This window comes from Cavia porcellus, unplaced genomic scaffold (assembly GCF_034190915.1).
Source record: "Cavia porcellus strain 051 isolate PalLab524CR breed Dunkin Hartley unplaced genomic scaffold, mCavPor4.1 scaffold_24, whole genome shotgun sequence".
Lineage (NCBI taxonomy): Eukaryota > Metazoa > Chordata > Mammalia > Rodentia > Caviidae > Cavia > Cavia porcellus.
In genome coordinates, this window is record NW_026947507.1 from 36,002,285 (window position 1) to 36,019,275 (window position 16,991).

Here is a 16,991-nt window from a genome sequence, read left to right on the forward strand (position 1 = left end):
ATGCGCTGGGAAGACAGAACCCTGGGCTGCAAGACTGGAGAGTCAGTCGCTCAAGGCATCACACAGATAAGGAATACGATCATGTTTAGATTTTAGAAAAATCGTCCTTAGAGGGCTACTTTTGAGGGCACAAAATTATAGGAGAGAAATCAGCAACTTCTGTAATAGCAATGCAAAGGTAAGTGGTAAGGGCCTCACTTAACTTAGCCATCTTGGCTTTTAGGTCTGTATTCATGATTCCTCTTTCTACCCTATGAAACACTGAGCTTCTGGTTGGGCTGTTCCCTTCCTGAAACTCAAGTCTCTTACATCCTTTGATCTTTTCAGGCTTGCTCATAATTCAAGGTTTGTCTCAATTTCTGTCCCCACCCTGAAGTCATCACAGAGTTATGTCACCTCTTGCATACCCAATCTTTATCTGTTTTTCCACCCATCCAGTCACTTATCCGTTGATCTTTAGATTCATCCATCCATCCATTCATCCATCTACCTTTTTATCCATTGATCAATCAATTAACCAATCCATTCATCCACCCATCCACCCATCCATCCATTCATCCATCCATCCACTCTTCCATCCATCCACTCATCCACCCATCCACTCATCCATCTATCCATCGATCTATCCATCCATTCACCCATACATGCATCCACCTGTGCATGCATCTGCTCACTCATCTAAATATCTATCCATTCACTTACCCATCTAATCATCCTTCCATCCCTCCCTTCATTCTTTTATCCATTCATTCCTTCATGCCTTTTATCACTCAACATTAACTGAAGGCCTTTTGTATTCTGAGTGTTGTGCTAAGTGCTGAGGATATAATAAGAAGACACAGTTTTGCTTTCCAGAAAACTATGGTCTAAGAGAGGAAAGAGACTAGAATAATGACAGTCTCATGTGATGAGAGTGCTGGGTGAGGTTTAACTGAGTGGCAGAAGCACAGATAGGACTGAATTAGCTTGTGGGTATTAGAGAAAGGCTTTGGATGGAGGTGATATCTGAGGAGAGCCTTAAAGAGGGAGAGGCGGCCCCCTCAGGAAAAGGAGTGTGCTCCCAGCTCTCACTGCTCTTTGGGTGTAAAGGGCCAGCTAGAGTGGACACCAAGTCACTGAGTATTAATCCTTAGTTATTCCCTTCAGGTTGGCCTCGTCACTCCAACTGGGAATCTGGAAAACCACACTTAACACTCCTAGCATGTATTCATCACATTCTTATTTTTATCTGTTATTGTTTTAAACAGCCACAGTGCTGAGTGAAGTGCAGGTTACACAGTTGGTTCTAACACTTCCCTCTTCAATCCCATGCTCGCAATTGGCTTTTCTCCCTCAAGGTCTTGTAAGTGATAACCACATGGGTAGCTCATTCTCCTGGCCAGGCTCTGTCTTACCTCTAGGGAGGGACAATATGCTCCTGACCATCAAGAATTCAACTGAAGATGACTGTAGAGGATATAAGGTGACAGAAGATGAAACCAGTGAGTATATACATACAGAAACTGCTCAGTGCCAGGTGCTAGGCTCAGGTGCTTCACAGGTCTCATCTCAACATTTCTGCACAGCTGACATTAGTCTCCCCTTAACCAGGTGAGGAAATAGGCTCACAGACGTGGATAATCTGCTCACAGCATGTTGGAAAATGGATCTCCTGGGTCCATGCTGCACATGAAAGACCAGGTTGGGACCATGCCATTGCTGAGGTGGAGTGGCTTAGGGAAGAGGGGCTACCACCACCTCTTAGTTTCCCCAGATGGTCCTGGGGCAAGTACTCATGCTGGCCATGCCTAGGTAGTGAGTGTGGAGTACATAAACTGGATGTGGCTCTGGTGGCAGAATCTTGGTCACCAGTGTGGTGGCGCTGAGATGGAGCTTTATTCTTAAAGTACAAGGTGCCTTGGTGGAAGGCAGTGTCCTCAGAAAGGATTAATTTTATTCTGTTCTTTTGAATGCAAGCCTGATCCCTGATCTCTCTGGCTTCCTGTGGTCCCCCCCACCACCGTGATGCCCCATGCCATGAGGCCTTCACTTGATGCCAAACAGATGAAGCTGCCTTTTTTTTTTTTTTGGACTTTCAGCCTTAAAACTGTGATCTAAATCAAATTTTTTTCTTTACAAAGTACCCAGCCTCAGGCATTTTGTTATAGCTACAGAACATAGACTAATACAGGCAATATGGCCTTATGAGTGTTTGTATAAGTTTTGAGTTCAAATCTTGGACATGTAGCGTGTCCATTTTAGGCCTCAGTTTTCATATGTCTATGACCTTTTTCTTAGGACCTCTATGAACATTAAGTAAGATATATAAAATGTCATGCCTTGCACTACACACCAAACATGCAAATGTTGATTCTTTCTCCCCTCTCTCCTTCTTTTTCTTTCTTACTTTTGTGATGGGAAAATATTAACTGTCAACTTGATTGGCTTCAGAGATGCCTAGGAGATTAGTACACTTCTGGGCGTGGCTGGGTGGGACCTTGGAGACTATTTCTGGTCCCTGGTCCCTTCCTCTCTGACGCTTCCTGCTCCTGGCCACCATGAGGCAAGCAGCTGTCTTGCACCATGCCCTCCCACCATGATGTTTTTGCCTTGGAACCAGTCAACCATGGGCTGAGACCTCTGAAACCATGAACTAAAATAAAAGCTTCCTCCTTTAGGAAGTATCCAGTATTTGATCACATCAAAAAAAAAAAAGCTGAAGAATTAAGTATTATTGTGATTTATATATTAGTTACCTGAATTAAGCTCTAAGAAGAGTGTCTCTGGCCAGCAAAGGAAAGACAGTGGGTGGCACATCTTACAGGTCAGGCACCTGATGCTATGCCAGGGGAAGTTCTCTCAGTCACCCAAGGGTAGCTGCTTTCAGTGACAAAGAGGTGGCTCCTTCAAGGAATTTATGCTCAATTCTTAGGCAGTTCGAATTCTTGGAAACTTCTTACTGATAAGGCACCAAATCTTGCTACTTGTCAGACTTTACCCACAGGTCCCATGATGCCTGGGGAGGTGCAGCTCTCGCTCCCTCCTGGGGAGGTTTCCATAGATCTTCAAAGACATCTGGGTCTGCCTGTCCTGAGGTACCTCTGGGATGCTGGTCCGTCCTCCTCCTTTCCACTATGCTTTCTAAAGAGCCACACTCTCCTGGCCATCTCCCTCAGGCTGGCCATCAGCCTTTGAAATGGTGTGACCAGAACAAAGGACATTGGCCAAAGAGACAGAACTTCTCTGAGCTTAAGGGAGAAGGACCCCTTCACTGCAGTCTGTCACACCCTGCCCCAGGCGAGCCCTGTTGCTTCCTCAGAAATTTCTCCAAGGGTTGGTGACTGAGGTCCAGGGGATGGTGACAAGCCCTGGTGCCTTAGGCAAGGATGGCAGGGGACTAGAACTGCCATATACATTTCACAGGGTGTCCACCCTCCCTGTCAGAGCTGAGGTCAGGGATGACCAGGGCTGCACTGTGGCGTGGTGTGTGTGTGTGTGTGTGTGTGTGTGTGTGTGTGTATGTATGTGAGAGAGAGAGAGAGAGAGAGAGAGAGAGAGAGAGAGAGAGAGAGAGAGAGAAAGAGATTTTTTGCCTGATCCAGGAATTCTCCTGGATGGCAGAATTGGTTTCCATAACGACTTTCTGATATAAACATATTTGATAAAAATAAGTTAACAGTGGAGCTGTGGTGGAGCACAGATTCTCAGAGTGAAGAGAGAGAGAGAGAGAGAGAGAGAGAGAGAGAGAGAGAGAGACTTAAAGAACAGCATTTTCCATTTCTCCCCTCCCAGTCTCTCCACATTCATTTGCCTTAAACCCACCAAGTAGCTTTGTTTACCATATTCCTATGCACACTGGTTTTCTCTCTCTCTCTCTCTCTCTCTCTCTCTCTCTCTCTCTCTCTCTCTCTTTCTCTCGCTCTCTTTCCCTCCCTCCCTGTACCTCTTCTCTTAGCTACCTGAAGCACTACAGTATGTATGGGATAATATGATAAATTCATTTCCAATTCACTGCATTATCCCTTGAATATTTTAATGACTCATTGAATGGAGTAAAAAAAGCTATTTCAAATGAACAATTATGCTGCATTAGTCTAAGGGCTGATTATATTTAAACACGGCTCACATGGATAACAGGACAGAGCGACCTCAGCACAGGAGAGCTAATTTGGCTCTTATCTCCAAATAATTTCATACCACAAATTACCATGAAAACCTAAAGGGCTTTAAAAACATTCATCAAAAGATAATATTCCACTTTGTAGCAACATTTTATTTAAATTATTTTGAATGGGAGCGAAGGCATCTCTGGGGTAGGACAATGACAGCAGAGTGGGGACTGAGAGTGTGATAAGGAAGTGGCCAGGAGTGCTGGGCTTCAGGTGAAAATAAAAGCGGAAGGGGCCCCCGCGTGGCCCCTGGGAAGCGCACAGGGACCTGGCCGTTGCCTGAGGCCCAGCCTGCACCCTGGCTGTGGTTCAGGACGGCTCAGGGGAGACTGCTTTGGTCCCCAAGGCTACTGTGCCATCCCAGAGACTGAATGCAATAGTGACCCATTTCCTATGTCCACCAAAGCCAGCCGCGGCAGATCCCCCAGGCTGGGCCTGACTCCACCTAGACCCAAAAGGCAAAGTGCTGAGCCACGTTAAATTTTTACTCTTAAGACCTGTGTCCAACAGCCGAACGGAAGCACAAAATCCTAAGCAACTGTTGTGGTCTGATCTCAAAGTTGGCAGGGGTGGGTCAAGAATCCCTTATCAAGGTCCTACTATTCTAAGTCAAGAATCTTGCTTCTTCTCATGGAGCACTGGGAAAGCAGACATTATTAGCGTGCCCACTTTTAAGATGAAGAAACTGAGGCTAGGAGCGTCCCATCTGGAAGGGACGGAGCCTGGAGCTGCCGTTGGTTAATCTGAATCAAAAGGCCAGGCTCTTGTCCACTCCCCATGTACATGGCATGGCTATGAACAGTCTGGTTTCTGACCAGTGCCACCTCCACAGTATCCCCAACAAACAATGCTCTTTATGGCCACGGTCAGAACCTGTGTGTTCTTAGGGAGCATAACTCACAGCTTTTGGTTGTTTATTACTTATTTTGTGTGGCACTGGGAATTGAACCTAGGGTCTCTGCACTGAACTGCATCCCCAGACCTATTTTATTTTGAGACAAAGTCTCAGTAAGTTGCCACATTGCCTAGGTTGGGCTCCAAATTGTTATTTTCCTGTCTCAGCCTCCCAGAATGCTAAGATTTACAGGTCTACACTACATGCCCAGCTAATAGTTTATTACTCTTTCTTTCTTTCTTTCTTTCTTTCTTTCTTCCTTTCAAGATAGGGTCACTGTATGTTGTTCAAACTCACCTTGAACTCTCTATAGACCCAAGATAGCCTTGAATCTGGGTTGATCTTCCTAGCTCAGCCTCTCAAGTGCTGGTATTTACAGGCATGGATCACCACACATAGTTACTTAAAGTGGAACCTTTTCGTGTATGACAAAGCATGTGTGGATAGCAGCACAAATACACATAAAACTGAAAATGCAAATCTCAATAAAGAAATGGTTATCAATCCTGTGTCCCTGGCTTGCCCTCTTTATCTCAGTGGGTGGCCCTGGGAAAGATCATTTATCCTGCTGATTATCACTGGCTGGGGTTCTGGGAGTAGGAAATAATCACATTGAATCATTGTTTATATGTACGCATTTACATTTGTACTGGATCTGCTGCTCCATTGATTAGGAATGAGGATTAAATGTGTTGCTTTCTTAGCACCTCTCTCCAGGAAAGCTGGTCTTTGCATATGGAATTTCCCTTTTCCTTGCCTCTGTCCTGAAGAGTAAGGGTTTGGAGCAGTTTTACAGTTGAGAAGCCTCAACTTCACAAAGCTCCAGCATCTTGCCCAACCTCTCCCAGCAGCAGCAATGGTCCCTCAGACACAAGCGTCCTGGCGCACCTGACCACAGAACTGGAAAGCAGGGGGCTACAATCCTTGGCTGTTTTTTGGGTTTTCCATTTATCTTATTCACAGAACACACTTAGAGGTCTTTAAAAAAAAAAACCTCAACCCTAATTATAGAAAAATTCAACCCTATAGAACAGTAGACAGAATAATGACCCCTTAGAAGTCCTTTTAATTCAACCCAGAAATGGTTGCATTTACAGCTGCCAAAGGTTGAGGGCACTGAATGAAAGGGAAACGTGAACTTGCCGGTTCCTTTTCTTTCTTAAAACAAAAAAGATATTCAGGGGCAAATTTTAGAATCATTGACGGTTTCTAGGAAGATTTTCTTTTTTGGAAGAAAAAAAGGTACTCTTGTCTCCTTAATTGTTCTTCATGTTCTTTGTCACCAGTCACGATATTCTTTGTGGAAAGTATTAATGCACCACCTTGCTGTGTTCAATATTCCCATTAACAATAAAAAGTCTAATGAAAATATCTGTATGAAAAGCCCCGAGCACTAATTTCAGAGACAAATAGAAGGGGAACCAATAAGTGCTTCTTCTGAAATGAATGATGCAAATTAATTGATATCTTAATTAGGTTTCAGTATGAAAATTATTATCTCAATTGAACCTGCACTGAAAAGCATCTTTAAGGAAATGCTGGGGACACGGCATGGTGGGGGAATGATGCTCCCTGTCCTGCTCTGGCAGAAATTTCTTCTGCTTAGAGGGAGAGTTTCGAGGAGGGTCAAGGGGATGTGGAGTAGTTCAGTCTCTGACTTCCCTGTCTGACTGGATTTGAGGACCACTGCCGCGTCCTGCCCCTGAGCCCAGGGAAACCCACAGGTTCAAGAAGCGCCTGCCCGAGGCCTTTAGGAACCTTGGAGTCCTGTGCCGAGCAGCACCTTCCTCTGGTTTTGTCTGCATGGTTACCCAGAGCTCTGGAGCTACTGGACCTGAAACGGTGACAATAATGTAACAGCAACTGTGTTGCGTGGACTGCATGTTCTGGGTGTGGCTTTAGGCATCTGGCTTAGAAGAACCCAGATAAGCTTCACTCCAACAATGTGAGGCAGAGACCATCAGCATCTCCATTTTACAAGTAAGTCTATGGAGACGCAGAGAAATTGAGCAACTAGTCCAATATCAAACAGCTTGGAATGGTGGATCTGGGATTTGAATCACACCACTCAAGTGTACTTGCTGAATGAAATGAACAAAAAGATACTAAGCATGCCTGGCCCCTACTGCTTGGCAGCTCTCTAACTCCGTGTTTTTATTTCAGTCTCCTGCACCTCTAGAGCCCTATCTAATACTATCGGGTCTCTCTGGAGGTGGGCGGAGGCTCTAGCTCTTTCCTGCTTTCCTAAGACCTTCACATGGGTTCTCCTCTCTCAGCCCACATAGGCTTTCCAAACATTTTCCCGTACCAAGGGGCTCCTGCAGCCATGGCCTAGTCTATCACCAATTAGACCTGACCTTAGGATCAGGGCCAGCTTGGATTCCACCAAGACTGTCTCCGTGGCCCCTGGGAACCACAGAGCCATTGTCACTCTGTGTCTGCAGGGATGTTGCTCTGTGCTTTAATTCTGAGGGTGCCTGGCTAATGATTTGTGGGGTGTGGTTTTATGGGCTTCAAAGTGCTGACCAGGTACTTTAATTACCAAGACTTCCCTGGGAAGGGTCCCTCAGAAGTCTCCATCCACCAAGAGTGACTGGAGATAGATGCCTGGGAGCGGGTTGGGGGTCTCCTACCTTACGGGCATGGTGGTCCCTTCCATGGTGGATCTGATGGGGGAGGTATGGTGTGACTCCCTCACTGTGTGGCCCAGCCTGGGCGATTAGGAGCCCCATCTCTACAGCCTATAGCTTCCCCTGACTATAAAATGGGTCATGATGATCATGAAGTGATGGCGAGCAGGAGAATTTCTTAAGGTGCTTTTCACTTGAAAATGGCTCTACAGCTGGAATGGTGTAACTGACCACAGAGGCATCCAGCACTGCCCTGCAGCCTCCCTCCCAGCTCCTGTATCACAGGATGCTTGCCCAACATAACACCATGTTCTCTTCAGATGGACTGAATTTTGTGCTCTGCAGGGCAGGCACGGTGCCCAGGAATCTGCACTCCACCCAGCTTGCCAGCCCAGCACTGTCTGTGTGAGACCTTGTTATGGTGGCTTATGGCTGGAATCCCAGCATTTGGGAGGCTGAAGCAGGAAGGTCATGGTGAGCTCCAGGATAGCCGGGGATTACACAGGATTTACATTGCATTAAGTTTGGTAATTCAGAATTATGGTAGATACTGGTAATCTGGAGATGATTTAAAGTATTTGGGAGGATTTGTGCAGGCTCTAAGCAATGCCACACTATTTTATGTAAGGAATTTGAGCACCAGTGGATTTTGGTATCCATGGTGTGGGGGGTCCCAAAACCCACAGTGCCCTGACAACACCCACAGATGACTACAGTGCATATTAGAGTAGAAAAATCTTGACAGCCATTCAGTGAGGAATAAAATCAATTCAGTTTAACCCGGAACCTCAGAAACTTGCTTGTCATAGAGCTTCTGCTGACCTCAAATGCCCCCTAACACTCCGCCAAATTTGTGTTTATCAGACCAGGTCTGAAAAGAGTGAGCTGGACACCCTTATAACTATCAGGAGGCAAAGATGAGGGTGGATGTGTGTTTCTGTACAAAGAAAAGGAAACCAACAAGCCGTCTCTATGCCCCTCACCCCAGCAGGAAGAGGACCCCCAGACACCCCCAGGCAGTGCTGCTCCCCGGATCCCACAGAATTACATGGCTCCCCAAACTAGTGACATGTCCACCCCTGCTGTTATGCTTTCAAAACTTTTGTGAGAGCCAGTTTCTCAATTCATTGTGGCCTTGAAGTCAACCATGGAAAGAGAACTCATGCCTACAAATCAGCAAATACTCAGCACCAGGGCTTTTTCTCTTGTTCTCATCTTGATAGCTTGGGTACCAGTGCACCCACTACTGGCCCTTGACAGTTTTTGAAATTGTTATATTTCACTTGTGAGACGTGACAGCCGAATACTTGGGGCCTTCTGACACAGAAGTCCTTGCTTACCTAGGTCTCCAAGCCTCTCGCGTGACAGCTGAGATGGCACAGGGTGATCACCTACCAGCCACAATTGCAAGTGAGTCAGAGGCATCGATTGATCGGCTTACCTCGATATCTGTCACCAGCCAGTGTCTCCAGAATCTTGCTCTGGGATTGTACCTGCTGGGCGCGTCCGGATCCACCATCACCAGGATGTACTTTGCATCCTGTAACACATGAACCAAAAAGTAATATAGTCTGTGGTCAGAATTTTGATTGGAGAACCCCAAAGGAAGATGCTCTCCATTAGTTCTATCCCAGCTGAGAATGACAGCCAGTCCCTGACTCCTCCTACCCAGTCTGTCTTTTTTCTCACAATATTCATCTCATGTCACACATTGACTCTCAGAGACATAAGGTCCGTGCAAAAGTAAGGCTCTCAGCCTCTCCTTGATGAAGCAATAAACCCAAGTTATATTTCCTAAGCATGCAGAAGTCCCTGGCACCATACTAGCAGCTAGTGTGGAAACAAAGAAACCTACGAAAGGGCATCTGCCCTCCAGGAGCACCCAGCACAGCTGGGGGGACTTAGCTACTAATTCAGCAGATAAATAGGAGCTAGCTCCCTGTCAGTCCCACTAGGATCCATTCATCCCTTTAATAAGCATGAGCTGAACATGTGCTATGTGCCAAGGTCTATTCCAGATAACAGGAAGCCAACAGAACACAAGGTAGGAAGATTCACACCTTCAGGAAGCTTTGATGTTAGACACAGGCAATAAAAATAAATAGTTGAAATCACGTCCAGTCGTATCCATGTCCAGAGCTCAGATGAAAGTGAAATAGCAGGGATGAGGGGCGAAGCAAGCATCCCATGAAAAGCAAAGAGCCACTGCAGGTCTTTAAGGTGGGGAAGGGGAACAGGTGGTTTGAGAAACAGAGACAGCATTGTGACCAGGGGCATGCAAGGGGCTTAGAGAAATGGGGTGCCACGTGAGATGTTTGGTGCCAGACACGGAAGGCTTTCTAGGCCTGAGTGAAGAGTGGAGCTGATCCTAAGTACAGCAACCAAAGCATGAGGGGGTTTTAGGCAGGGCAGTGATGTGCCTTGATCTGCAGTTTTGGCTGCTCTGGGGAGAATGAAGAGCCGGCAGAAGGCGACAGAAGTGGTTAGGACACCACTGCACCAGTGCACTGAGGGTGTTTGGACATAAGTGGCAGAAATGACAGAACCAAACAGATGGATGGGGGAAATGGTTTCAGGGAGAATTAACAGGGTTTGCTGGCGGGTTGGATGGCAGGACGGTAAGAAGGGGTTGGAGACAGGAAAATCAAGGATGACTTGGTTTTTGTCTTGAGCAACTGGGTCATTTAATGGCATAGAGAAGACAGGGAGATGAGGCTATTTGGAGGGGGACATTGAGTGTTGTACTTCAGACTTTGCAACTAGAAATGGCTTCAGAAAGAGTCAGAGCTCAGGGTAGACATCAGGACCAGATATGTAAGTTGGGGGTTAGTGAGATAAAACAATCTTTAATTCTTTTTTTTTTTAATTTTTATTTAAGGAGAAAAGAAAAGAAAGAAAAAAAAACAGTGAAGGGGTACAAGTTATACAGATTTACAGAATAAAAAAATGCGCAGTAGGAAATCACTAGTTAATGGATTACATATTGCCATCTTAGAAATAATTGTTCAAGTCACAAAATTAAAGCTTGTAGAGTGGACATTCCACCAATGATACTGCAAACAGTTCTGTTCAATGATCCAATAAAACTCTGTGATATCATTTTCTATCTTATACTTTTAAATATACATGCAGTTATATAGTTTAGAGCACTTTCTTTTCCTCTCTTTTGTACAGTGACTATTACACATTTTGGGTTTCATTGCTCCCACGGTTCTTGTTGCTTTTTTGGAAGAGAGTAAAACCAAATGTGACATAACAGAACAGAATCGGTCAAGTCAAAAGGGTGGACATAATAGATAATATAAAAACATAATACAAGGTGATCAACAATGGTTACCCTAATGCCTCCCGCCATTTCTAATAGAATTGCCTATATCATTAGTTGTAATACAATTGAACAAAACCGTAAAGAATAAAACCGACAAAACCAAAACATTGGAGACATTGTAGGTCTTCAAAAGTAGATAAAAGTCAACGAGAATGGGCGTTATAATGAATCTCATTATCTTCTCAGCTGATGCCTAAACTTTCGAACCTGATACTATCCAGCAAAACAGAATATAGGAACCTCAGTCAAAAACAAGATGGTGAGAGTAATACAGGGCTTCAAATCGAGATAATAGAAAGTCAAAGTGGGTTACTATATTATATCCTGCTATATTTTTCCCTGTAATTAAATGGGTAAAAATAAAAAAGTAAATAATGGAGTGGAGATTGAGAAAAAAAGAGGGCATAACAGCGAAACAGGGCAGATCAAAACATAACCATTTAAGCAGAATAGTGTTTCACCACCAGCTAATCCTGACCCAAAAATAGTTACCATATTGACTCCCTCCCTGAAGTCCTTGAGTACAACTTCATATACTGTAGCATTAAGTATATCAAAACAATGTAAATCCATTTAAGAGAATAACAGCATTATAGAGTATTTAGAATCGACTAACAGAAAATGAACAATGGTCTCTGTATAATCTCCTTGTCTTTAAAAGGTTTTTTCTTATACTATCGTACATAGTAAAATCCAATAAGATACAACCTGTTTAGACCATTGGAGACAGAAGAACAAAAGCTAGATGAGATTTCAAAACAAGATGGTACTAAATCAGCATTACCTATTAAGATGTCATTTTCTCCAAAAAAAAGCTGTTCCTATCATCCAGTCTTCTCTGTCTCATTTCTGTTGAGCTCTTTTTCTGTCAGTAGCTGTCAGTTTGTCTTCTTCGTTTTGGTCTCTGCTCTATTCGTTGTGGCCTCCCCGCCCCTATTTCTGGGTTCTTTGTATTTTTCTTTTTTTTAGAATATCCTGCAATACTTTCTGTAGGGTTGGATTGGTGGTTGCAAATTCCCCCAGTTCCTCTTTATCTTGGAAGCACCTCGTTTTTCCATCAATTTCCAGGGACAGTTGTGCAGGATATCTCAATCTTGGCTGTAGATTATTATCTTTCAAAGCTTGAATTATTTCTCCCCATGCTCTTCGTGATTTGATGGTTTGTGAAGAGAAATCTGCTGTAATTTTGATGGGTCTTCCCTTGTAAGTGATCTGTTTCTTGTCTCTTACAGCTTTTAATATTCTGTTCTTGTATTGAATTTCTGGAATTTTTATTATTATATGCCTGGGTGTTTCTCTGTTAGGGTTGTAGGTAGCTGGGGTCCTGTATGCCTCATACATTTGAGTATCTTTACCTTTTGCTAAATTAGGAAAATTCTCCTGGATTATTTCTGTGAGTAGCTTTTGTAGTTCACTTGTTTGTGTCCCTACTTCTTCTTTTATGTTCTTAATCCTTAAGTTATGGCTCCTCTTATCATCTTCTTGTCTTTGTATTATTGCTGTGTGTTTCTTTGTTATTTTTAAGAAGTTTTTCATTTCATTCTCCCATGTTTCAAGTCTGCCCTCCAATTCAGATAGTCTGTCCTTAGTTTCTTTCAAGCTGTTATGCCAGTCTTGGGTATACTTCTTGATTTCTTGATAGTCCCTTTGCACCTGCTTCACATACTCAATGCTTTCTCTGTTTTCTCCATCAAGCAATTCTCCCCTCTTTTTCTGTTCTTCCACTCCACCATCTGCTTTTTCCTGGGTGGTGCTTAGCATTTCTCTAACTATTCTGCATACTTCTAGCTTCAGGTCATTGATAACTTCATTCCTGAATTGGTCTATGAGGCTCTCTAAATGGCGCTTAATGTATATTGGTACAGTGTCCACTATTGCCTGATTCTCAGGATTGGGGGTCGAGGAGCCTTTTTTGTTGCTTCCCTTCCCCATATTTTCTGTTCCTTATAAAATGTAATCTTACACAGGAGGCCCGGCTTCCCTGCCTGTCAGCTACAGCTTGATCGAATTGCGCTGGCTAGTTGTTCCAGCTCACCGCTGCGCCCCAGGGAGTTGCGGAGGAGGCAGCCTACGCGGAAGTCGGTCGCTCCTCCGGGCCACCGTCAGGCTCTGGGATCTGGGCTAGGCCAGCCTAGGGAGTCCGCGAGCAGCGTCCCTCCGGCCAGGCACCTTTCACCAATCCCGTCCGAGAGGGAAATGCGCGGCTGCAGTTGCCACCGCGCCCTGCTCTTACAGGACTGCCCGCGCCCAGAAAATCCTCCGCTGGAGTCAGACTGCGGTAGGGAGTCAGTTCCTCGCTCACCTCGCCACCAGTCAGCCTTCCTTCCTGCCCGTCGCGTTTCCGAGACCGTTCCCAGACGCCCGTTCCCAGAGCTCGGGGGTCGCGTCTCTCCTTGCTGAGCCGCTGTGGAGGTAGCCGGCCGCCGCGCGGCGGGAAATCCAAGCCGCGGTTTCCAATGGCGCGGAGTCGAGCCTCCACACCGAGATTTTTCTGTTCCTATTTTAGCGCCAGGACTGTATTCCAAGTTGGATTCTCTCAGCCCAGTTCGTTCCTGAGTCAGCAGAGCATATCTCTACTGGTTCGTATCTCCTTAGTCCGCCTCATTCCTGGCCTCTGAGCCGAGCCTTTAGAGAGCATTCAGTAGTTGCTGTTGTCTGTCCGCCATGTTCTCCAGAGTCCAACAATCTTTAATTCTAAAGAACAATGAGTTTATTCACAAACATTAAGGTATACAGAAGAAAAGAGGTTTCAAGGTTCCCTCCCAAATTCCCGTATGTGTGGATGGCAGTTGGATCACGGTTACTGTCCTTACCAGTGGACTCATGCATTCATGAGTTTAGTGGTTGAATATGCTGTTAGGTGGTGGGACCTGGTTAGAGGAAGGCCACTCGGAGGTGCCCTGCAAGGATGTATGTTCATCCCCTTTTCCTTCCTTCCCTCTCTTCTTCCTGGCAGCCACGGAATGAGCAGCTCTCCTCTGCCAGGCCCCTCACCACACCCTTTTTAAAGTCAGCCAACTGTGGACTGAATCCTCTAAAACTGTGAGCCAAAATGGACCTTTCCAGAGTGATCACCAGTTGTGATCACCAGGGACTCCTAGCAACTGTCCAAAGAAGAGAAGTCCACAGGTAAAACACCAGTTGCTGAATGTTAAAATCCAAAAGGAACAGTAAACTCTGCATTAGGTGACATAGGAAATTAATCAGAGACTGTGAAGATAAACCCAAGAATATCTCCAAGTTCTTAGAAGAAAAAGACTAAAACAGGAAAATATTAAGATATATATGATCCTTGTGCAATTCCATCATGAAGAAACAAAGCATAAACACAGTTAAAAAAAGAAATAAAATAATGTATTGTTTATCTTTTTCTTTCTTTCTTTTGTAAATGACATGAAGAAATTCATTTAAAAAACCCAAACTGAAAATAACTGAATTAATATTCAGTAAAGTAAGCCACCACCAATGTATACAAAACCAATACTTTCCTATATACTAATAGTGATAAAATGTGCTTTTAAAACCTCATCCATAATTATCACAAAAGTGTAAACCATCTCAGAACTAGCATGATGAAAAGTACACGACTTACATATGAAGGAAAAATCTATTCATGTCATGAGAAGAAAATTGAGTAATTGAGGAGAGACACACTCTGCTTTCATGTTGCTTCAGCTTCCTGAGTAGCTGAGTAACTGGTGAGCACCAAACACCCAGCTCACAGTCTGCTTTGAAACTGAAACACTTGCTTTGCAAAGTGACAGTAAAGCTTTATTAATCTAGAGCAAACCTAATAAGAAACCTATGCAGATGTTTTTGGAACCTCAACAATTATTCTAAAGCTCATAATTAAATTTTAAAAAGTAAATTGTAAAAGAAAAAAATTAGCCAAGGCAATATTAAAAACAAGATAGAATAGGCAGTGGTGTTCATTTTGTAGATATTAAAATATATGATAAAACTGTAATAATTAGAGCAACATAGTGTTGGAGAAGAAATAGGTAAAAGAAGCAAAATAGAAAATCTATAGAGAAACTCAAGTTTTCCTTACATTAAAAATATGACAAATATATGACAAAGTTATTTCATAGCAGAAAGGAAAGGATAGATTACTTTATTAATGCTACTGGGACAACTGGCTCACTAGCTGGAGTAAACTTAGGCCTCTAATTCTTTCAGATACTAGAAAAGTTCCATATTCATATGCCAGATTGAAAATCCTTAGAATCTGGTTTATTAATGTAATATATAATTTATACAATAGAAAATTCAGAGTTAGATCTATGGCAATATGGAATGTATCTACAATATTCTAGTGTGTGAACTAAGCAAGTCACAGATATGTGTATGATTCTCAAATGTTCAGGAAAACTTTATATATCTAAATATAAACATTATATTTATAGATATATTTGCATATGCACAGAAAATGTCTGGAAAAACACATATCAAACTGTTAAGAGTAAATGGCAAGAAGAAAAAGATTGATATATGCCTACTAGATATAATTTTTTTATTTTTATATGGCAAAAAAGCAAAAGAAAGTTCAAAGACAATAAACTAGGGAAAATTTGCAAGATCTATGAAAAATAATTAATATTCTTAATATATACTTTTCAAGTCAATAAGAGAAAGATTCAATGGAAGAACAGACAACATTGGGGCTGGGGATTTAGCTCAGCGGCATAAGCACCTGCCTTGCAAGCAGGCGGTCGTGAGTTCGATCCCTGGTACCGATAAAAATGAAAAAGACAAAAAAAATTAAAAAAATAAAAAATAAAAAAAAGTACAGACAACATCAAAGGTAATCCATAAAAGAGGAAATATCAGTAATCATTAAACATAGCAGATGCTCTATTTTTTTTTTTTTGTATTGGGGATCAAACTCATGACCACACACTTGCAATTATGCTGCTGAGCTAAATCCCCAGCCAGAAGCTCTATTTTACTAGTACCAAAAGATATGAAAAAAAATCCCATTTTGTCTTAAAAAAATTGCCATATATGTTTAAAATGTTTACTCTTGAGTTTTAAGGTACGCAGGACCCTGTATTCTCAGTCTTTTTGAGAAGGAAAGAAGACCTAAAACATCTATTGCACACTTGTAACCCTTCACAGTGAGATGAGCAGAGAAGCAGGGAGTTAAATGTGACTGATGATCACTAAGTGATGGCATAATTAGAACCTTAATTTACTTTGTGCTTTTCCTGTATTTTCCAAGGTTTTTGCCTTGCTTTTATACTTTGAATAAAAGATTTGTACTTTCTAAAAAATTGCTTTCAAAAAGCCACTGTAAGAAGTCCTGGCACCCTCCTTCTCCCCCTGTTGGAACAAGAGTTGGGGATTCTCCCCAGTGACCAGCTTCACTCCTCCTCATCCTTCCTCTCCGTCCTCTCCTTTCCACCACTGTCACATTCCCTACTTAATGCACCTCAAGAGTAGTGGGGGGTGAGTGTCTGTTGCATGGCCCATTCTGAGGCTTGCCCTAGATCACTGCTGTGAGCTGATTATAAATTCCTCCAAGGATTCATTCATGTGTTGGAGCTTTGGTCTTCAGTGGGATGTGGGACCTTTAAGAGGCAACGCTGAGGGGAAGGTCTTTGGGTCACTGGGACCCCAGTTATTCCCCAGCTGTTCACTGGCTGTCTTGCCATGTGATCTCTTGCTGCCATGTAGGCTCCTGCCACTGTGATGCCACTCCCCATGCAGCTGTCACTAGAGCCAAGTGTAAGTCAGCATCACACCCATCCTCTAGCACAGCAAGACACAGGGAGGGACATGCAACAGACACTTTCAACAGTGGAGTCAGGCTGGGGATGTGGCTTGAGAGTAGAGTGATGGCTAGCATGCATGAGGCCCTAGGTTTGATCCCCGGTGCTGCAAACAATGGTGTCATCACCGGGTATCTTCATACTTGTCGTGTGTCTTCATACTTGTCATGTGTCTTCTTTCTTTGGTAGTGTCACATGGACCTTGTAAAATGTCAAACA

General features: G+C 43.6%; 1 protein-coding gene across 7 annotated transcripts in view; it reads right to left on the reverse strand.

Annotated features, from left to right (window-relative positions):
• The window catches only part of Pebp4 (phosphatidylethanolamine binding protein 4), a 202,656-nt gene that overhangs the window by 78,077 nt on the left and 107,588 nt on the right, over nucleotides 1-16,991 (reverse strand). For all 7 annotated transcript variants that reach the window (XM_013143648.3, XM_063234877.1, XM_063234879.1 and 4 more), the window contains one exon: nucleotides 9,115-9,213. In XM_013143648.3, the coding sequence (XP_012999102.1) occupies nucleotides 9,115-9,213 (99 nt within the window). The remainder of the gene's footprint in view (nucleotides 1-9,114; nucleotides 9,214-16,991) is intronic.